General features: G+C 41.9%; 1 protein-coding gene across 4 annotated transcripts in view; it reads right to left on the bottom strand.

The window, feature by feature from the left end:
- ABCC2 (ATP binding cassette subfamily C member 2) overlaps positions 1-22,355 on the bottom strand; it is a 66,475-nt gene extending 44,120 nt beyond the window's left edge. For 2 of the 4 annotated variants that reach the window (XM_078346242.1, XM_078346243.1), the window contains exons 1-5: positions 9,890-10,067; positions 9,576-9,683; positions 5,958-6,192; positions 3,943-4,106; positions 2,458-2,635 (exon numbers count right to left, since the gene is read on the bottom strand). In XM_078346242.1, the coding sequence (XP_078202368.1) occupies positions 2,458-2,635; positions 3,943-4,106; positions 5,958-6,192; positions 9,576-9,589 (591 nt within the window). In that variant the 5' untranslated portion in view covers positions 9,590-9,683; positions 9,890-10,067. Of the gene's footprint in view, positions 1-2,457; positions 2,636-3,942; positions 4,107-5,957; positions 6,193-8,819; positions 8,876-9,575; positions 9,684-9,889; positions 10,068-11,199; positions 11,326-20,317; positions 20,492-22,238 lie in introns of those variants that run through there. The other 2 variants (XM_002807458.7, XM_078346244.1) reach the window with 2 other exon arrangements.
- Positions 22,356-22,809: the final 454 nt, after the last annotated feature.

The raw sequence follows: 22,809 nt of genomic DNA, 5'->3' as shown, positions 1-22,809 counted from the left end.
CGAACATGAGATGAGAAAATCAAGACCATCCTGACTAACACGGTGAAACCCCGTCTCTACAAAAAATACAAAAAAATTAGCCGGGTGTGGTGGCACACACCTGTAGTCCCAGCTACTCAGGAGGCTGATGCAGAAGAATCGCTTGAATGTGGGAGGGGGAGGTTGCCATGAGCTGAGATCATGCCACTGCACTGCACTCCAGCCTGGGCAAAAGAACGAGATGCCCTCTCAAAAAAAAAAAAAGGAGAGCCACCTTCTAATTCCTACAAAGACAGTGTGCGGGCTATAAGTGCCCGCAGATGTCTACTTCCATTTCCTCCTAGAAGCACTACTGTCTCTTAGTCCACCAATACATTCTTTGGAACATGTCAGGACTCTTGGCTGTACAGTAAAAGAAGGAAAATTTTCTAAAATGTTAGACCACAAGGTTCTAGAGGAACCAGCCCACTGCTATGCCTTCCCTTTGGTATGGAAGAGGGAGAAAAAAACAAGCAAACAAAAATCTAACAACACCCAATTGCCCTTCAAGGTAATCACTATACATTTCCATTTTCAATAAATTTAGTCCCAGTAGCCCTTGCCTGGGGACAACTCCTGGCTATGTGATTGTACACACTGAAATTATCTAAGCCTTATTTTTCTCTGTAAAATAGGGATAATGTACTTATTTCACAGGGCTATTAATTGATAGTGAATGTAAAACATGTTTCATAAGTAGTGAAGCATTGTCATATAAATTAGTAATTTTCTTCTACTCTTTTGATAGTGATATTTATTTGAATAAAAGTATCATTGAGGGCTCTATTTTACAAATCTCCTTATTGATTGTAACAGTTGCAAAACCTGGACTATTAAGAATCAAAATAATGTGAATGAATAATCACAATTACAAAAAAATTATAGAAGTGTACTTTACTAGCATTGGCTGAGACAGGCTGGTTAGTGACCTCATAACCTGTAAACCAGCAGAAACTCAGCATATCCAGAAGAAATAAGGAGATTTAAAAAATCAGCTGGGGGGCCAGGCACAGTGGCTCACACCTGTAATCCCAGCATTTTGGGAGGCTGAGGCAGGCAGATCATCTGAGGTCAGGAGTTCGAAACCAGCCTGGCCAACATGGCAAAACCCTGTCTCTACTAAAAATATAAACATTAGCCAGGTGTGGTGGCAGGTGCCTGTACTCCCAGCTTCTCTGGAGGCTGGAGCAGGAGAATTGCTTGAACCCAGGAGGCAGAGGTTGCAGTGGGCCAAGATCATGCCATTGCACTCCAGCCTGGGTGACCAAGCAAGACTCCGTCTCAAAAAAAAAAAAAAAAATCAATTGGGGGAAGACAAATTCCAGCGTAGGGGTATCTGCAAGTTAAGGACTTGACCAGACTTTTGATCTAAAGACACTTGGATTATCTGCCACTGTCTCTCAATGAGCCGACATCTACTCAGGGAAGACAAAGACACAGTGGTGTTTCGAGAGAGGAAAGCAAAGGAGAAAAGTAGGAACTGTCATAGAGAAGTCACTATGATGGAACTTTCTAGTGATGGAACAAAAGAAGAAAATCAACTGGTATTTCAGCCTATAAAAAGGTTGGAACCTATCTCCTCATGTATTAATTTTTTCCTCAAATCCGTAGTCACTGATCATAACTACTGTATTTTCATTTCTTAAGGAGCAAAATGGGACTTCATCTTGCTATGGAGGACATGAGAAACATACAGTTGCCTTGGGAAAGTTAACCCTTACGAACAATGTATCAGAGGGAAGATGAGCAAAATCATCTTAAGAAATTGAAAAAGCTCCCGAGTCTGCAGAACTCAGTAATCAGCATGAATGTATTTACAAAATGTGTGTACCTATGCAACAATCCTGCAAGATCTGCACACGTACTCCAGAACTTAAAGTATAATAAAAAGAAAAAAGAAGTCAGGCAGAGGAGAGTTGGGTTAGCTGCTAAAGTTTAGAAAAATAAGTTGCTAGGTGAAATTTGGTCGGGGAGACGGAGCTCTGGCAAGACTGCAATTTGAGATGGGTACACCAGGTCTCTGGGCCGGGTTTCATTAAGTATTTGAGTTAAATGTTGGTGGTTTTAAGAGTTTGACCCTTCACCAGCTTCTTTCCTGACCTTATATTCTTTTGCAAAGCATTTCACCTTGTCAAGGGAGGTAGGAAGAGATGGATGGGTGACTAAGCCTTCAGGGCTGCAAGGTGGATCCTGAACACCAGAACAGCTTGCAAGCTGCTCCCCCAGAATCTTTTCCCTCGCAGCCTCTACACCCATTGTCTGTGAACATACTTCTCATAATTTAATTTCCAGAGAAACATCTAAAGGAGGCTGTATGGCCAGTCAAAATTAAGCATTGAGGTTAGTTATTATTTCCATCACATTTTTCTCAATCTTGGAATCAATGCTCATATTTACTAAGGGGATTTTCTTTGGTGATACCTGACGTATTCTGCTTACCTTCTTATACACAGAAGCCATGACAGTTGTCCGTACAGCCATACCCAGCTTGAAGCACAATTGGAAATAACTCTGAAGGCAGAATGACTGAATAAGAGCCACAGCAAATAAGAGGATTGCACAGAGATATCCAATCCACAAATATGTGTCACGGTCATTTGCAAAGGAGATCAGCCATCTGCCAGAGAAAAGCCAGGTTAGTTATACCCATCAAGCCTCCAAGGATGCCTCTCTCCTCATACACAGCCAGCTAGATCACCCTGTCCTTATACTGTAGCTAACAAAAGTGACCAGAATTGTCCAAAGCCTTTGAGAGACCTAAGTTTCACAGTTTTGCCAGTGTCCTTTTTTGTTTTGTTTTGTTTGTTTGTTGGGTTTTTTTCAGACAGAGTCTCGCTCTGCTGCCCAGGCTGGAGTGCAGTGGTGCAATCTCGGCTCACTGCAACATCTGCCTCCCGGGTTCAAGCGATTCTCCTGCCTCAGCCTCCCAAGTAGCTGGGATTACAGGCCTGTGCTACCCTGCCCAGCTAATTTTTTGTATTTTTAGTAGAGATGGAGTTTCACCATGTTAGCCAGGTTGGTCTTGATCTCCTGACCTCATGATCCATTCCTTGGCCTCACAAAGTGCTTGGATTACAGGTGTGAGCTACTGTGCCTGGGCTTTCATTTCATTTTGTTTTGTTTTTGATACAGGGTCTCACTGTGTTGCCCAGGATGGAGTGCTGTGGCAGGATCATAGTTCACTGAGCCTTGAACTCCTGGGCTCAGGTGATCCTCCCAAATCAGTCTCCCGAGTAGGTGGGTCTATAGGTATGTGCCATTACATCTGGTTAATTGTTTTCTTTTGTAGAGATGGGGGTCTCACTACGTTGACCAGCCTGGTTTCACACTCCTAGCCTCAAACAATCCTCCTGCCTCAGTCTCCCAAAGTGCTGAGATTACAGTCATGAGGCACCATGCCTAGCCTGGTGTTCTTGCTTTTACTTGCAGGTGAGCAGCAAGAGGTTAGGGTTGATAACCCATGGCTGTGGGAATGGATAGTGAAAGGAATCCTCCACAGAGCTGCCGCTGCAATGCTTTGGCCCTGTCTTTCCCTGCAGGTGGTTCATTCCATAGATCTCGGCAGATTGCGAAGTCTTGTCAAGATGATCCTAAACCTTCCATGGAAGGCTGTGATGGAGAGATAAAGTCAGTCACTCTTCAGGGGTAGGCTGACAATCACTTGGACCTGGCTCAGCCCTTAGCAGTTTAACAAGAAAGAGCCCCTAATGAAGGGAAGAGAGAGGCTAAAATACATATCATCATATATCTTGAAAACTGCCTTCAGTCTTCATGAACACAATGTTGTAAGGTTAAAGTGAAAGAAAATTATGAGCATTTTTTAAAAATGGGAATTTAAGAAAAGCTTCTGCTTACATACACAGGGGCAAAAGGGAGGGTGGCAGAGGAGGCCCTGAAAGGACCATTCAAGGCCTGGGGACTCACTTCAGCAGCTGAGGACTCACAAATACGAAGATGTCATGGATTAGCTTCAGCAGGAATGATTTCAGGAGCACCATGTAGAAAGTTTTGAACAAGGCTTTGATCAACCAGGATTTTGGAACATCTGCTTTGGTCTCAGACTTCTTTTTTTTCTTTTTAACTTCTTCCTAGGCACAAAACCAAACAACAGTGTCCACAGAGTCGTGTTTGTTCCTGGCCTGAGCAGCTCCAGGATGGTCAGCCTGTCAGCCCTGTGGCCTTCTCTGTACAGGTCTTGATCATCTCTTCTGGCCAAGTTGCTTCCACCCTTCTAGCTGCCTTCACTGTTCCACTCTCCTCCTCCTAACTGATACTTGTAATCTATTTTGGATTAGAAAACCAGGCAACTAAGCTGGTAAGAGTCCCATGTAAAAACAGGGACCTGTCTGCATGGGGACCTGAGGGTCAGTCCTGAGAGTGAAGGGCCTGGGCATGATGCTAAGAGGCCCTTTCTGTTCTTTTCATGCTTGTGGTTGCTGTGGGATATTATGGGTTGAATGGTATCCCCAATCCCAAAAGCTATGTTGAAGCCCTAACCCCTAGTACCTTAAAATGTGCCCTTATTTGGAAATAGGGTCTTTGCAGATGTAACCAAATTAAGATGAGGTCACTAGGGTCCTAATGAGGTGTGATTAGTATCTTTACAAGAAAAGAAGACACAGACACAGGGAGAAGATAGCCCTGTGATGGTGGAGGCAGAGGTCAGAGTGATGCATCCGGAAGTTAAGGAAGGCCAAGGATTGCTGGCAAACACTAGAAGGTGGAAGAGAGGATTCTCCCCTCCGGGTTTCAGCAGAACAAGTCTGATATATTGATTTTACCCTTCTGGCCTCCTGACCTGGGGACAGTACATTTCTGTTTTAAGCTATCCAATTGTGGTACTCTATCATGGCGGCCCTGGAAAACTAATACATGGGGCATTATGACTCAGTCACCAGCCTGTTTGTCTATGCTTTGACCTCCTCATTACATTCTTCTGAGTCTCATCTTGCCCCAAATTCCAGCTTCTCAGTCTACCAGTGACACTCTCTCACAATGTCTTTCACTGAGGTCCCATCCAATGAGTCTCCCTCGCCGGGATAACTGCCCTGGCATCTCTTCTAGCTTCTACTCTTGCCCGCTACGATCCATCCTCTGGGGAGCTGACAAGTAAGCTTTTCACAACATGAATCCAATCTCATTACTCCTCTGCTCAAAGCCTTTCACTGGCAATCAGATTCCTTATTGTGACCCACAAGGGTCCACACAACTTAGTACCTATCCACTTCCCTGCACCCATCTCACTCCATGTGCACCCTCTCCTAGATCTTCTTGCCATTACCGGAGCAAGCCAAACATGTCCTCCTCTCAGTATCACATGACTGCTCCTTCTGACTGGAACACCTTCCCTCTGACTGTCCCTCAGAGGGACTCATCACATCATTTGGGTGTCTGTTCAGACATCATTTCCTCTGAGAAACTTCCCCTGTTACCCTGTCTAAAGTTTCACTTCACTCCAAATACACTATTGTTTTATTTTCTTAATAGCTATTGTGTTACTCTCAAAGAGTAACCTATGTATGGGCTTACTATATATTTTCTAGCTCTTAAAAGATAAGTACTTTTTTAGTGCCCAGAATGGTCACTGACACACAATTGTGCTCAACAAACATTTTCAAGTGAATGAATCAACAAATTGGCTGCTCATGTTAATTTGTACCAAGGTGCAAAATCTAGAAATGTTAAGGTATTATTTTTTTAAAAAAACCATAGTTCATTATGAAAAATTTCAAAAATACCCCAAAGGAGAGAGAACAGTACATTACATCCCATGTATCCATCACTAAGATAGTATTAGTATTGTGTATACCATCAGTAATATAAAGGACACTGAGAAGTATGAAGTGCGGTAAAAATGTAAGGACAGAATCGCCATGATGCTGATGTACTCTTGCCTGAAACATGCAGCACGTTCACACAGACACTCAAGAGAACATTACCAGGACAAGGACATCTTGGCTTTGACTCTGATTCTTGTTCAAGCCAGGCAGCCTGGCTCCAGAGTTTTGCTGGGAGTGCTTCTGCTGCCGTCTCTGGAGTGCCCGCCTGGCTTTCTGCAGCTCGCTCTTCATATGCGTTTCAAACTTGCTCACTAGTGTCTTGGTTTTAATCTTTTCACTAACTTCCCACAGATCTTCGAGCGTCAGAGGTTGCTTGTAGCCTTTCAGAACGATGCTGGAACAAGAGTGACCCACAGGCTGAGACCCTCCAGGCTGAGTCAGAGGCTGTCTCCACCACCTCTATCAGAACCTACCTCCAGGTTCTGGGATAGAGGGACATATGGATGGGACTATCCCATCTCCTGGCCCTTTGAACTTGACAGAGGAGTGGAGAGAACAGAAAAAGGAACAAGCAGGGGCAACAGAATGTGTTAGAAGACAAGAGAAGGGAAAGGGGAGGGGCACTACTGAACTAAGAGCTAAAAGAGCATCACCTTGCCCTGCTCTTGCTCCTTCCTCCCCAAATACTGGCTGCCTCTCTGCCACTCTGGAATTTCCTTGGGGGCCTCCTTGATGCCCTCAGGAATAAAGCAGCCCCTGTGGCATCTCTGGTTTTCTCTCTCTCTCTCTCTCTCTCTCTCTCTCTCTCTCTCTCTCTCTCTCTCTCTCTGTGTGTGTGTGTGTGTGTGTGTGTGTGTGTGTGAGGTGGAGTCTCACTCTGTTGACCAGGCTGGAGTGCAGTAGCGCAATCTCAGCTCACTGTAACCTCCGCCTTCTGGGTTCAAAGTGATTCTCCTGTCTTAACCTCTTGAGTAGCTGGGACTACAGGTGTGCACCACTCCACTCGGCTTTTTTTTTCTGTTGAGACAGAGTTAGCTCTAGTCACCAGGCTGGAGTGCAATGGCGTGAACTCGGCTCACTGCAAGCCCCGCCTCCCAGGTTCAAGCAATTCTCCTGCCTCAGCCTCCCAAGTAGCTGGAACTGCAGGCATGCCCACCACACCTGGATAATTTTGTATTTTTAGTTGAGACAGGTTTTCACCATTTCACCATGTTGGCCAGACTGGTCTTGAACTCCTGACCTCAGGTGATCCATCCGCCTCTGCCTCCCAAAGTGTTGGGATTACAGGTGAGAATCATCTGTAATCAGAGGTGTGAATCACCTGCCCCCTGGCTAATTTTTGTATTTTTAGTAGAGACAGGGATTTCACCATGTTAGCCAGGCTGTTCTCAAACTCCTGACCTCAAGCGATCCGCCCATCTCAGCCTCAGTGCTCGGATTATAGGTATGAGCCACTATGCCCAACCACTGTGCCATCTCTCTTGATCAGGGCTCTTAATCAGGGGTTTGAGAACATAGATGAAAAATAAATTATATATATGTTTAGAGACATGGTTTTTCTCTGCCCAGGCTGGAGTGCACTGACACAACCATAGCTGATTGCAGCCTCAAACTCCTGAGATCAAGGGATTTTCCTGCCTTGGCTTCCCAAAGTGCTAGGATTACAGTTGTAAATCACTACACCTGGCCTAAATTATATTATTTATAATAGCGTCTAACTGAAATCTAGCCTTTAGAAATCCCATATTTTCTTTTTATGTGTGTTTTTTGTTTTTTGAGATGGAATTTCACTATTGTCACCCAGACTGGAGTGCAATGGCACAATCTCTGCTCACAGCAACTTCCACTTCCCAGGTTCAAATGATTCTCCTGCCTTAGCCTCCTGAAGAGCTGGGATTACAGACGTGCGCCATGACGTCTGGCTAGTTTTTATATTTTTTGTAGAGATGGGGTTTCACCATGTTGGCTAGGCTGGTCTCGAACTCGTGACCTCAGGTGACCCACCACCTCAGCCTCCCAAAGTGCTGGGATTACAGGAGTGAGCCATGCTGCCCAGCTAAGAAATTCCACATGTTCTCATAGCTCACTATTCTCATCACTGCTTTGAAATTATGGTCATTATTAGACTCATCACTAGATTTTGTTATTTAATGCATTAATAAATCATGCATCACTAAAGTGCATGATTAGTAAGTGCATGCATTACTAAATCACACATTTGTTTTTAAATATTTTGGTAATTGCATTTCAATATATTTGGCTTTCTTTAGAATCCAGTGTCTTTCATTTTATTTTATGCATTTAAAACACTACCTGAGAAGGGATTCAGAGAGTTCACCAGCCTGCCAAATTGGTCCCTGCAACTATAAAGGCCAAGGGTGCCTGCTCCACATCCTCTGGTAGTCCAGGCCAGCTATTGCACCCCTGACCCTCCAAACTTGCCTCCACATTTTGCCTTTCCTATCCTATTGCATTTTTACTCTTCTCCTGTGGGACCCCCAGGCTGCTAAAAAAAAAAACCCTCCATCTTCTCCCCAGCATCCCAATTGGCCCAGTGGAGGGCTTGGATTAAGTTGGCCTGTGAGTTTTAACACTCTCTGATTCTAAGTAGAAGAGAAACGGAGGTCACAAGAGGTATTTTAAAAAAATTATTCTTTTGGCTGGGCACAGTGGCTCACACCTGTAATCCCAGCACTTTGGGAGGCTGAGGCAGGCAGATCACGAGCTCAGGAGTTTGAAACCAGCCTGGCCAACATGGTGAAACCCTGTCTCTACTAAAAATACAAAAATTAGCTGGATGTGGTGGTGCACACCTGTAATTCCAGCTACTTGGGAGGCTGAGGCAGGATAATAGCTTGAACCCAGGATGTTGCAGTGAGCCAAGATTGTACTATTGTACTCCAGCTTGGGTGACAAGAACAAAACTTCGTCTCAAAATAAATAAATAAATAAATCTTTCTGTCACTTTCAGAGAAGTGAGAGAGTAAGGATATAGACAGCCCATACTCCAGGCTTTCCTACCTGTCATACCAACTGTAAGTAATGCTACTCAGGAATGAAGCTGTGGATGATGAGTTCTGAAAGACACAAAAAATCAGAAAATAAACCAGTTGGAGACAGGAACCGCATGAAACTCTAAAATCAGAAACTGATTTTTTTTTTTTTTTGAGACGGAGTTTTGCTCTTGTTGCCCAGGCTGGCGTGCAATGACGCAATCTTGGTTCACCACAATCTCTGCCTCCCGGGTTCAAGCAATTCTCCTGGCTTAGCCTCCCAAGTCGCTGAGATTACAGGCATGCACCACCATGCCTGGCTAATTTTGTATTTTTAGTAGAGACGGAGTTTCTCCATATTAGTCAGGCTGGTCTCGAGCTCCCAACCTCAGGTGATCCACCTGCCTTGGCCTTCCAAAGTGCTGGGATTACAGGTGTGAGTCACCACGCCCAGCCAGAAACTGATTTTTTAATAATATAATGTTGTGCTAGAAACTAGATAGGATGTTCAATTCAGTTTATCAACATGGTTTATTTCAAGACCCTAAAGCCACTAGTAGAATGATAATCAGATTTTCTGGCATAGATATATGAATTAATTAACTATGCTGACAATTGGTAGGCGAAATTTTAATACTCTCATCATTGTTTCCTTGTCATAAAGTGGTCTGTACTACCTCATTCTGGGCTTGTGAGACCTCCATGAGACCCAGACAAAGTTATATTCATTAAGGTAACATATTCAATTAAGGAACATATGAGATGGGAATATTAAAAATCTCACATTTGATGACTCATTATTTTCTGAAAATGCTGAAAAGATCAGGATCAGGATCTGGAATCCGTAGGAGATGAAGAACAGGCAGGAGTAGGCCAGATTAGAATTGTCACCCTGTGGAGAAAAAAACAAAGAGGAAAAATAAGGCTTTTGTCCAAATTAAGTCTACATGGCCCATACATGTCAATGCTTGTGATTAAAGCCTATTATCAAATCCCTCTAATACAATTCTACCCTGGAGCTCAACTTAACTTGATGCCATTTACTCTGACTTAGAAGTTGCCCTGCGGTACCTCCTCATGTCTCTCTTTTGTCCTTACCTTTAAGAGTGTCCGGATTAGAGTCTGAAATTGGAAAGTACCACAGAGTATGGAGAGAATCCAGAATAGGGACAGGAACCAGGAGTTCTTCTGTACACACCATTGTCTGCTGTGTTGGATCAGCAAAACCAGGAGCTGGAGAGAAATTCACACGATGTTCTGCCACTGACCAAGGACTGAGGGGAGAAGGATGTCAGAGAACATGGGACGAAAGGAGGGCTGAGGGAGGAGACTGCTGTGAGTGATCTGGCTAGGCAGAGAGCAGATGGATGCCAGATTGAACATTTCCTCCCCCTGCCATCCAGCTTTCTCTTTCAGCACATCATCTCCATGAACCACCCTTGAGTGGGAAGTCAGCCAAGAAAGTAGAAGGTCACTATCTGCATTTTAGTGGAGTTACTTTGGGAGCTAGAAAAACCTTGTCAAGACCAAGGAAAATTAATTTCAGACATTACAGAAGTAAAGTCAGAAGGCAGGTTCTAATGAATTAGGTGCAAGGTGTCTGTATCTTGATTTTCTAAGATAAGATTCAGCAATTGATTTAAAAAAAACTTGCCTTATGTCATCTCACTTAGATATAAATAAATTAAATGTTGATTTCCTAGACCTAGTGCTATGCTCCTAAAACAGCATTCTGGTGGGGAAAGAGCCATGATTTGTAACATTTGCCCAGGGAGGATTGTGCTGAGCACATCTACTGCCCAGGGAGGATTGTGCCCAGCCACTGCTACTGAGGCCCAGCTGACATTGCCCTGCCCGAACATAGGTTTGCAATTGTCAGACATTCTGATTTTTTAATAAAGTTTGAAAGTTCAAATAATTATGTGTCATTAGTTTCCATTGAATTGATGGCAATTAATTCAATTGTTTTTTAAACACCGTCTAGGCCCCACCCCCCAAAAATGCCTGAGACATTAGTTTTTTGACATCAAGTTTATGTAAAGTCTAAGCTCACTGATCCATTGTTTAGAGTAATCAATCAATTTAAAAATAATATTTACGGTATTTAAACTATTCTTTAAATCAAGAAACTTAGCTCTCCTCTGTGACCAAGATATGTGGACATAAGATATACATCTTAGTCATGAAAGCTAATACTTAACCTAGGGAGAAGGCTCTATACATTAATGCTCAAATGAAGATGAAAAGCTAAAATTTGTTTCACCCCATTCCCAAGCTTTGCCTAACTATGGATCCCGTGAAAATGACAGATGATCTTGGAATTAATTTTACCCTCAAAGAGTACATTTCAGCTAGATACCTATGGGTGATGAAAAGGGAAGCAGGGTAGAAGTGGTGATAGGTCTTACCCATGTGCCTAGGTAGAGGCCTGGGTTGGTATATCGAACAGCAGGGACTGTGGCTTGTCCAGAGTCTTCTGAGAATACAAGGGCCAGCTCTATAGCTGCTAGAATAAGAAGAAAACCAACCACTACCTGAGAAGGGAAAAAGACCACTGTTAGGGGAATATCATTCTTCATAAGGCTCTTAGAACGGAACAGTTTTCAGTGATGGATAAGAAGAATGGTATATAGTAATTCAGATAACACAATAAATATTTCTGGAATGAATGAATGCATGCTGGGAATACTCCGAACCCCTCTGTGGTGACTGAGCAACCCCAAGCTTCTGGAAGAATTGGCAAAACCCAAGCTATCTGAAATAACAAGAAGAAATTGTTGTTGATTTTTAACTTATAAATTCTCTTAGAATTTAGTTTCCCTGAAATGAGTTATTTGCTTTGTGATGTTTGTTACTTGCTGTATCAATTATGTTTAACTTGATAATTATCACTGAAACTTCACGTAATCTTGCTCCCCCTCCCTTACGGAAAGAGCACAATGAAAAACTGAGGTTTTCAGGGGATGTCGGACATCCTCGGAGTGACTTTATGTGGTGTCTCCCCTTGGCCTAGCTTTAAAGAAAACTTTTTCTTTGTCTCTCTTTCTTTTTCACCGACCACTCGATCACTCTGAGAGATTTTAAACCCACGTTGATATATTGGGAGCTGGTCTCGCCAACAGATACATACAGTTCAAGTGATAAGTATGCCATGATAATTGTTTTTAAGGGATGCTGAGTGTGAAGTTATAAAATATGTCCTCAGATTTTTTTGATATTCCTCTCATCAAAGAGCAGAGCTTAGTTACTACTCCCTTGAGTGTGGTCTGGGGCTTAGGGATGTACTTCTGGCGAATAGAAAATGGCAGAAGTGACAGTGTGACTTCCAAGGCTAGGTAATAAAAAGCAATGTGGATTTGTTCTCCTGTTCTCTGTCTCTGATTGTTCACTATGGAGAAAGCTACCAGTCCTGCCATGAGGACACTCCAATAGCTCTTTGGAGAGGTCCACTTAGTAAGGAACTGAGACCTTCTGCCAACAGCCAGTGAGAAACTGAGGCTTCCTGCCACCAGCCATGTGAGAGTCACCTTAGAAGCATATCTTTTAGACCCAGGCAAGTCTTCACATGCCAGTAGCTCCAGACAGCACATACTAACTTCATCCTCATGAGAGAGCCTGAAGCAGAACCTGGGTAAGCTGCTCCCAAATTCCTGACCCACAGAAACTGTTAAGAGTTAAAGAATTCTTAGTTAGCTGCTAAGTTTTGGGGTACTTTGCTACACAGTAATAGAAAGTACTAGGTTTAAAAGGCACTATTCCCTTTCTTAGGCCATAGGTTTTTTGTTTTTGTTTTTGTTTTGAGACGGAGTCTTGCTCTGTCTCCCAGGCTGGAGTTCAGAGGCGCAATCTCGACTCACTGCAACCTCCACCTCCCGGGTTCAAGCATTCTCCTGTCTTAGCCTCCCAAGTAGCTGGGATTATAAGAATGCACCACCATGCCTGGCTAATTTTTGGATTTTTAGTAAAGATGGGATTGCACCACATTGGCCAGGCTGGTCTCAAACTCCTGACCTCAGGTGATCTGCTGGACTCGGCCTCCCAAAGCACTAGGATTACAATCATGAGCCACCACACTCAGCCCTAGTCTTGATCCCAGATAATCCCAATCAATATTTGTCCTATGAGCTCAGAAGACGTGATACACATTACACTGATTTAAAGGCCCACATCCGCACCTACCAGGAGGGAAAATTACTGCCTCCACTAAGGAAGTATACCAGCATCTGAGCCACCGAAATGAAGATATTTATGTGGCACCATCGCCTTTCCCCTCATCCTTTTATACTCCTATCCATCTACCCTTACTCATTGTTTTAAGTCTCATTTAACCAGAATGGCTCAGGCAGAGATAATGGGCCCTTTGTAATGAAAACCAGCCAAAGAAGGAGATGAATGTACCCTTACTTCAACTAATAGGATCAGTGCCATTATCTAGTAAGGAGTAGAGCCAAAGACATGTTAATAACTGGAATGCATTTTTTTTCAAGTGTATAATACATTATAGGGTATTTTCCTCATAAGAGACTATGAGGTTTTGGATAAACAAATAGCTTTATAGGTAGTAAGTTCTGGTTGCCTTTAGCTAAATTAGGAGGTAAAACAGAGCAAGCTAAAGCTAAGGCACCTGCCCTTGGAGATGACTAGAGGACACTAACCAGCAGCCTACTACCCAGGCCAGGGAAAAGGAGGGGGCCTTGCCACAGGCTCATATATGTTAAATACATACAACGGATTTGAAATACACTGAGAAATTCATATCAAAAAAGACCAGTTAACTTTATAAAGAACTTCTACAAAGTAATTTTTAAAAATACCCTAATAATGCAGAAAATGAGTATATAATATAAATGGATTTAAAAAAACACAAAAGGCTTTTACATATATGAGAATGTGCTTAACCTCATTAATATGAGAATACAATTTGAAAGTATAATGACATACCATTTTTGCCTAACTAATTAGCAAACATCAAAAAATGTGATACAAAGTTGTTGAGACTGAGGAAAGCCTCTTTGGAGGGCAGTTTGCACTGTCTATAAAAATTCTGAACCCGGCCGGGCGCGATGGCTCACGCCTGTAATCCCAGCACTTTGGGAGGCTGAGGTGGGTGGATCATGAGGTCAAGAGATCAAGACCATCCTGGTCAACATGGTGAAACCCCGTCTCTACTAAAAATACAAAAAACTAGCTGGGCATGGTGGCATGTGCCTGTAATCCCAGCTACTCAGGAGGCTGAGGCAGGAGAATTGCCTGAACCCAGGAGGCAGAGGTTGCGGTGAGCTGAGATCGCGCCATTGCACTCCAGCCTGGGTAACAAGAGCGAAACTCTGTCTCAAAAAAAAAAAAATTCTGAATTCATATACTTTTAACTCAGTCATTTCATTTTTTGGAATTTATCCTATGGACACACTTGTATATACATGTATATACAAAGCTGTGTATTGCAGCATTGCTCATGATGCAAAATATTAGAAACCAATGAAATTCATATCATATAGGGCACATAAATTATGGTACATTCAAATAACAGCTTCTCAAAGAATCATTACAAAGAAAAAAACAGACCTTTTGTGGGACTGAGATGGTTATCTCTTGTTACTGTGGAGGGGACTGAGTTCATCCTGGCTTTTTGATACTTTTACATTTGGAGAAATTTTGCATATTTCTCTAAGATCTTCCACCTAGATACTTACATCTTAAAGCCGTAGCCATTTTTACAGTCCATCTTTTTAATTTTCCACCTTTTCTTTCTTTCATTTTTTAAAAAATTGTACTTTAAGTTCTGCGGTACATGTATAGATCTTGCTGGATTGTTGCATAGGTAATATACATGCTATGGTGGTTTGCTGTCTCCATCCCCCCATCACCTACATCAGCTATTTCTCCCAATGTTATCCCTCCACAACCTTCCCACCCCCCGCTGTCCCTCCCCTAGTCCCCCAACCCCCAACAGACCCCAGTGTGTGATGCTCCCCTTCCTGTGTCCATGTGTACTCATTGTTCAACTCCCACTTATGAATGAGAACATGTGGTGTTTGATTTTCTGTTCTTTCATCAGTTTGCTGAGAATGATGGTTTCCAGGTTCATCCATGTCCCTACAAAGGACACGAACTCATGGTTTTTTATGGCTGCATAGTATTCCATGGTGTATATGTGCCACATTTTCTTTGTCCAGTCTATCATCGATGGGCATTTGGGTTTGTGCCAGGTGTTTGCTATTGTAAACAGTTCTGCAGTGAACACACGTATGCATGTGTCTTTTTAACAGAATGATTTATAAACCTTTGGGTATATACCCAGCAATGGGATTGCTGGGTCAAATGGAATTTCTATTTTTAGATCCTTGTGGAATCCTCACAGTGTGTTCCACAATGATTAAACTAATTTACACTCCCACCAACAGTGTATAAGTGTTCCTATTTCTCTACATCCTCTCCAGTATCTGTTGTCTCCAGATTTTTTAATGATCACCATTCTAACAGGCATGAGATGGTATCTCAATGTGGTTTTGATTCGCATTTCTCTAATGACCAGTAATGATGAGCATTTTTTCATATATTTTGGTCTCATAAATGTCTTCTTTTGTAAAGTTTCTGTTCATATCTTTTGCCCACTTTTGGATGGTTTGTTTTTTTCTTGTAAATCTCTTCCTACCAAAAGGGATGTGTAAGGGAACACATCTGGAAGCCTTCCAATGTGGATCAATCATTCCCAGAAAAGTCAGACCTGGCACACAGAAGCCTAGAACAACCAGTTTCATCAGTGTGGTATGGAATCTTGGTAGTCCTGCATGCAGCTCCAGCAAAATTCTCCTGCCAGTTTTTGGAGGCTGTCTTGGAAACTGCTGGGATAAGCTATGATATAATACAGTAAACGACTAAGTATTTTAGTGCTTCACAAATCATAGATTTATTCCCAAATTACTCCATGAGCATGCAGTCTGAAAATGTGTGGAGATGAATATATTACTCGAGTTCAGTCTGAGTAGTGGCTGAATCCTTCTTTTTTCCTTCCTTCCTTCCTAGGATTTTTCTTGTTTTACAGCTGTATATTCTGCCTTGATATTCTGGTTCTCATTGTACCTATTGGGTCAGTTTGGGGGGTAGAATATGACTGAAGTCTAATCAAAGAGGTTTCAGTAAACTTGGCTTCTCTAGACAACACAATGGATGTCTCTGGCTATAGCTAAGTAGATATAATCTAATTTGTGTATCTTTAGAATTTAGAATCTAACCTCAAGAAGAGGAAGTAAAAAAGTATAAAGATGTGTGATGAACACTGGTCATTAGAGAAATGCAAATCAAAACTACACTGAGATACCATCTCACACCAGTTAGGATGGCGATCATTAAAAAATCAGGAGACAACAGATGCTGGAGAGGATGTGGAGAAATAGGAACACTTATACACTATTGGTGGGAGTGTAAATTAGTTCAACCATTGTGGAAGGCAGTGTGGCGATTCCTTAAGGACCTAGAAATAGAAATTCCATTTGACCCAGCAATCCCATTACTGGGTATATATCCAAAGGATTATAAATTGTTCTGCTATAAGGACACATGCACACGAATGCTCATGGCAGCACTGTTTACAATAGCAAAGACCTGGAACCAACCCAAATACCCATCAATGATAGACTGGACAGGGAAAATGTGGCACATATACACCATGGAATACTATGCAGCCATAAAAAAACCATGAGTTCGTGTCCTTTGTAGGGACATGGATGAACCTGGAAACCATCATTCTCAGCAAACTGATGAAAGAACAGAAAATCAAACACCACATGTTCTCATTTATAAGTGGGAGTTGAACAATGAGTACACATGGACACAGGAAGGGGAGCATCACACACTGGGGTCTGTTGGGGGGAAATAGGGGAGGGACAGCGGGTGGGGGGAGAGTTGGAGAGAGATAGCATGGGGAGAAATGCCAGATATAGGTGATGGGGAGGAAGGCAGCAAATCACACTGCCACATGAGTACCTGTGCAACAATATTGCATGCTCTTCACATGTACCCCAAAACCTAAAATGCAATAAAAAAGAGATGTGTGATGAAGGATTATCCCTATTTTCTAAGATTGGGGGGCTTTACCTATTTGAAAAACTCAATTGTTTAGGTGAAGGGTTGCACTGTAATGCACTCCACTGATTTCCTCAGCCCCTTTTGGCTGTGTTTTACCGTGACCCCCTAATTTGCTCATTACTCCAACATTAATGGAATGATGTTTTATATTTTGTTGCATCGTGGTGGTATCAGTACAAGTTTGGCTGCTTAGGTACAAATGAATAAAATATCCATAAAAAAGAGAAACATGTAGATTTTTATGTGCTAAAATGGAAGGAGCTATAAGAAACAGAAGAGCACATATAGGACACTAGCATTTATGTGAAAAAATATATGTACATAGCTGTTTGTAGAAGCACAGGTTATTTCTAAAAAGAGATACAGAAAACTGGTATCAATGGTTGCCAACTAAGAGAGGAAAGAGCGACTAGAGTACTGTGCACCCTTTCATGCTTTTTTTCTTTTTTGAAACAGGGTCTAGCTCTGTTGCCCAGGCTGAAGAGCAGTGGTGTGAACATGGCTCACTGCAGTCTTGACATCCTTGAACTCGTCAGGTGATCTTCCCACCACAGCCTCTGGAATAGCTGGGACCACAGGCATATGCCATCATGCCTGGCTAATTTTATTTTTTATAGAGATGAGTCTTATCATGTTGGCCAGGCAGGTCTTGAACTCTCAATTCTCCCACTTCAGCTTCCCAAAGCCTTGGGATTACAGGCATGAGCTACTATGCCCAGTCCCTTTTGTAGTTTTTGAATTTTGTAACCCTCTGAGAATTATCTGTTCAAAAAATAAGTTAAATACATTCATATCCCCATTAAAAAAATAAGGATGTGATATGAACAGACAATTCACAAATGAAATATACTTAACAAATTTTAAAAATCAATTGCATTGGTATTCATAAAAATGCAAAGTAACTCAATGAGATGTCATGTTTGCACATAAAAGTTGAAAATAACTCAAGTTGTCAATGGTGCAGGGACATGCACTTTAACACACTGTTGGTGAGAATCTAAGTTGGCAGCCTGTCTGGGCTACAGAGCAAGAATCCATCTCAAAAAAAAAAAAGGAGTAAAATATTGATATCAATATATGGTGTAGCAATAATACAGAACAGATAAACCTTGAAAACATTGTGCAAAGTGAAAGAAGCCAATCAAAAAAAGAGCACATATTGTATAATACCATTCATATGAAATGTCTAGAACAGGGAAATCTATAAAGACAGGAAAGAGATTTAGCAGTTAGTTAGGGATAAGGGGAATGAGGAGACAGGGGTTAAAGAGGATGAAATGTTCTAAAATTGTGGTGATGATAGCACATATGTATTAATATACTGAAAACTGAATTGTATTTTTTTTTTGAGACAGAGTCTGAAGCTGGAGTGTAGTGGTGTGATCTTGGCTCACTGCAACCTCTGCCTCCTGGGTTCAAGTGATCCTCACGTCTCAGCCATCTGAGTAGCTGGGGTTTCAGGAGTGCACCACCATACCCAGCTAATTTTTTTGTATTTTCAGTAGAGACGGAATTTCACCATGTTGGCCAGACTGGTCTCAAACTTCTGACCTCAAGTAATCCACCACCTCGGTTTCCCACAGTGTTGGGATTACAGGTGTGAGCCACTGTGTCCCACCTGAATTATATTTAAATGGGACAACTGTATGGTATGTAAATTATATCTCAATAAAGTATTTTGTAAAAGTTAACTAATAGCTTTTATTAGGATGGGATATTGGTTTGCTCATTAACCAGCTTCTTCTTGGAAGATCCAGAAAGTGGAGAAAGCCTGCCAACTTGATTTTTCATAGTCAAAAACATAGTCATTGTTTTCTAACCTCAAACAATGACTCAATTGTCAAAGGTACTGAGAATGCTAGTAAATGTTCATTAAATGTTCAGAGTTGTTTAATGTTCAGAATGTTCTAAGTCTAACATACTACTTTACTTTTTTTTTTTTTAAGAGATTAGGACTCGCTATGTTGCCAGGCTGGCCTCAACTGACCCTAGCACTTCCAGCCTCCAGAGGAGCTGGGATTACAGGTGTGCACCACTGTGTCCAGTTCTAACATACTCTTGAATCAACCACTATTCCTAGAATGCATTCAACACCAACATTAAACAAACGTTGAATTCCACCTGAGTGTCTGAAACATGCTAGGTTTTGCACTGGGCACTCAGGTCATCAAGGGAGACAGTGACCCTGCCCCAAGCTCTGAGACTGTTCTTTTTCTAATCAGAATCTAACAAAACCCAGTAACCACCCCGACCTCAAAGTGTCAAGGTGAATTCCACTTCCTTTGGCCAACCTCTTTCCTCCTTTTTAAGGTTCCAGGTAACCCGAGTCATTGTTAGGTATGCTTTGTAGAGCAACGGAAGCTAGTTTGCCTTTCTAAAAACCTGTTTAAAGATAAGGACAGATAGAGGCTGGGTGCAGTGACTCATGCTTGTAATTCCAGCACTTTGGGAGGCCCAGGCATGTGGTATCAATTGAGGTCAGGAGTTTGAGACCAGCCTGGCTAACATGGTGAAACTCCGTCCCTACTAAAAATACAAAAATTAGCCGGGCATGGTGGCATGCACCTGTAATCCCAGCTACTCGGGAGGGGCTGAGGCATGAGAATCACTTGAACCCAGGAGGCGGAAGTTGCAGTGAGCCGAGATCAGGCCACTGCACTCCAGCCTGGGCAACAAGAGTGAGACTGCATTTAAAATAGTAATAATGATAATAATGACAGAAAAAAAAAAAAAGCTAGTGAAAAGAAGCAGATGGAAGATTTTGTGAGGTAACTTTATAACCCTGAATGAAGGTCTTGGGTTCCCACAAGTTGAGTTGGTGCAGCTGGCTGAGGGCTCCTCCCCTCCTGGCCCCTCCTGCAGACCTGTCCTTTCCATGATTTCCCTACTAATGCTTGTCACTGTGCATACTCACCCTTCCTCCCTCTACTGTGAGTGATCATTCTGACTCATGGAATACACAGGGAAAATTGAAACCCTATTTTGGATCCAAGTTTTTGAAGATGAGTGATAGTTGGATTATCTCAGTGGGGCAGGAGATCCATTATCTAGCTCATTTTCATGAGGTAGGTACCAACTGAATTGCAGTCCACCAATTTATTAGAATTGTTTAAAGACAGGTGATCCAGTGTTCATTTCTCAAATGCTGAAAAGATCATTTGATTGATATATACCCTTTGTGTTTAGGGATCACGATATCCACAAGAATTAAGAGTCACCATTCTTATGCAAAAATCAGAGCTACTTTGATTTAAAAAATGTGGCAAGGGACCGGAGAGAATTAGAGTAGATGGAGAGAGGGAAACCTAGAGCTTGGCTCTACCTGAGACAATGGCAACTGTGACCGCTGGTTAAAGACAAGGAAGAGGACACTAACCACCAATAAAATGTCTCTGCTATACACCAAGGAATTAGAGTTCAAAAATGGTGGTGTTTTACCTGCTTAGCAAGGTAGAGTTTGGTGGTAGAAGATCTCTTGGTCCTGGATTTATACACATGGAGAAGCTGCCAGGGGGCAAGGAGCCATAGGAAGCCCAAGGGAATCCACACCAGAACAGTTTGCTCAAAACAAAGTGGCAGGTCTGCCTCCGGACTGTCCAGGAATGAGGAATTCTGGAGACCAAAGGGGAAGGATTGTTTCATACATGCATTGTGAAGACAGAAAACCATCCTGCAGCACATCCCACTGTTTCCAGACAATTTTAACTCAACGTAATATCCATATCCAGCCTTATCCTTTAACTATCTGTATTTAACTATTTATCCCCATTGACACAAATTCACCAAATTCACCACTTAATGACAAATATAGTTACTTTCTGGCCAACCTATCCTCTAAAAACCTATCTTCTTCTGATTCTAAGTGAATTTCTATACCAGCTATTTTGAGTAAACCTCATCACTGCATTTGTCAAATTACAGGATGAAGAAGGACTGTTCCCAAATCCAAAGGAGAAAGTATGTCCCTGGGATATAGAAAATTATTCAAGTTTCTAACACTAGCTGAACTCACTGACAGATGTTCAAACATTCAGGTGCCATTCAGGGAGAATGCTTAGTCATACTGTCTCATTTAGCCTCTGATGGCCCCGAGTGCTTATATTAAAAACCTGGCCAGTGTTAACACAGCAGTGATAACAGCATTGCTGGACAGAAGGATTACTACAAGCAAGTTTTGTGCAGTCTTTGCATTCTGCAATAAATGGAAGTATTGTATTAAGTGGAAGTTGGTGGGGGTGGGTGGGCACCAAATTCTTGTATCTGAGTCACATGAGTACAGATTTTTCTCTTCCTATAAATAGTTAAAAATTGTTTTATATAGTTATATGGGTATCTTTAAAGAAATGGTTGAGATGCCCTGATCAAGAAAATTTGTCAGATAGTTCTCAGAATTCTCAAGAGATGGCCTGTCTGGATACTGAAGCCCATGAAGCCCCACCTTGCCATGGTATACAATCCTGGCCTTGAGAGCCTTGGAGCCCAGTTTCTCTCTAACACATGAGGTACTGCCCAGGTGCTCTGCTATCTCATTCCTGCACCTGTCACCTCTGCATAAGGTTATCAAATGTTAGAATTCAGAGGAATCACTTAAGATACTTAAACTATGTTAATTGCTCCAGGTGATTCTGATGCTGAGGCTAGAAGTTTGCAGATGACACTTTCACTAAACCCTTACTGAAATCGCTAAATCCTAGGTCCCTTTTTGTTTTCTATTCCACTAAATCTTTGATACTGTTGATTGTCCTCTGTCATAAAATTATTTGCTATCTATTACTCCTTGATGTTACATTATTCTTGTTCACCCTCTCAGTGGTGTCTCTTCTTTTCCTTAAAAACAGTATTACTCAACTCTAGTTGTTGAAAATCATTTCAGTGCTCTTGATGCCCAAAATGGCATCACTAGACTCAATTTCTAGTTCATATTAGTTGCCAGTTCTTCTAGAACTTATCATTATCATTTCAACATCAGCGTATCTTAGTAAGACTCAATCACAGATCTTCTCTTCCTTCTACCAGCAAAGTATGCAACAATTCTCCTTCCTCACACTGAAAAAATTGGAAGGTTTTTTACCTATTTCTCCTTAGAGAAGGCAATTTTGCGACTAGCTAGTACAAGAAAAAAAGAGTCTGAGATAAAATGAAATTATGATAGAGAATAAATTGCATTACCTTTCCCAGATCTTATATCCCTTATGTCCTCTGGAGATATTATGAATTACCCTTTCTAAAAAAGCCTGAGCTTTAGACCAATTGCACATCTAACGTTTGTGGTTCTTGTTGGTGGCCGCCCTGAGTTAACTAACTGCCACTTGTTTTGAGTCTGAGAAGAGTCAATATGAAGATAAATGTAATTTCTCACCCAAAAGGTAGAGTTGCAGAACTTCTCCAGCATGATTCCTGGAGTGTGTCTGGAATGAAGACTCTTCTATTAATATGACTGTGTTGTTTCTTCTTTACTTGTTTCCGCAAAGAAGGTGGAAAACTAATTATCTACCATTCTGATATTCTGAGTAAAGGATGACCTTTCATCTCAACAATTTAATCGTTAACTTGTCTAGCGTGTGTTATATTGCAACAGTGGATGCACATGTGACTAAAAAGCCCTAGGGACATGGAGACTCACCAATTGCCAAAGTACAAGAAGCCTCATAGGAGTGACCACACAATAAAGGGACCACAGAAAGTAAAAGCGTCAACATCAACAAAAAGGATGTCCATACAGAAACCGCATCTGAAGGTCACGAACATCACAGACCAAAGGTAGGTAAATCATCAAAGATGAGGAAAAACCAGCACGAAAAGGCTGAAAATTCCAAAAACCAGAATGCCTTTTCTCCTCCAAAGGATTACAACTCACCAGCAAGGGAACAAAGCTGGATGGAGAAAAAGTGTGATGAATTGATAGAAGTAGCCTTCAGAAGGTAGGTAAT

This window comes from Callithrix jacchus, chromosome 12 (assembly GCF_049354715.1).
Source record: "Callithrix jacchus isolate 240 chromosome 12, calJac240_pri, whole genome shotgun sequence".
NCBI classification, from domain to species: Eukaryota; Metazoa; Chordata; class Mammalia; order Primates; family Cebidae; genus Callithrix; species Callithrix jacchus.
The sequence above is the reverse complement of the archived record's forward strand: the minus strand, read 5'-3'. Positions and strand labels throughout refer to the sequence as shown.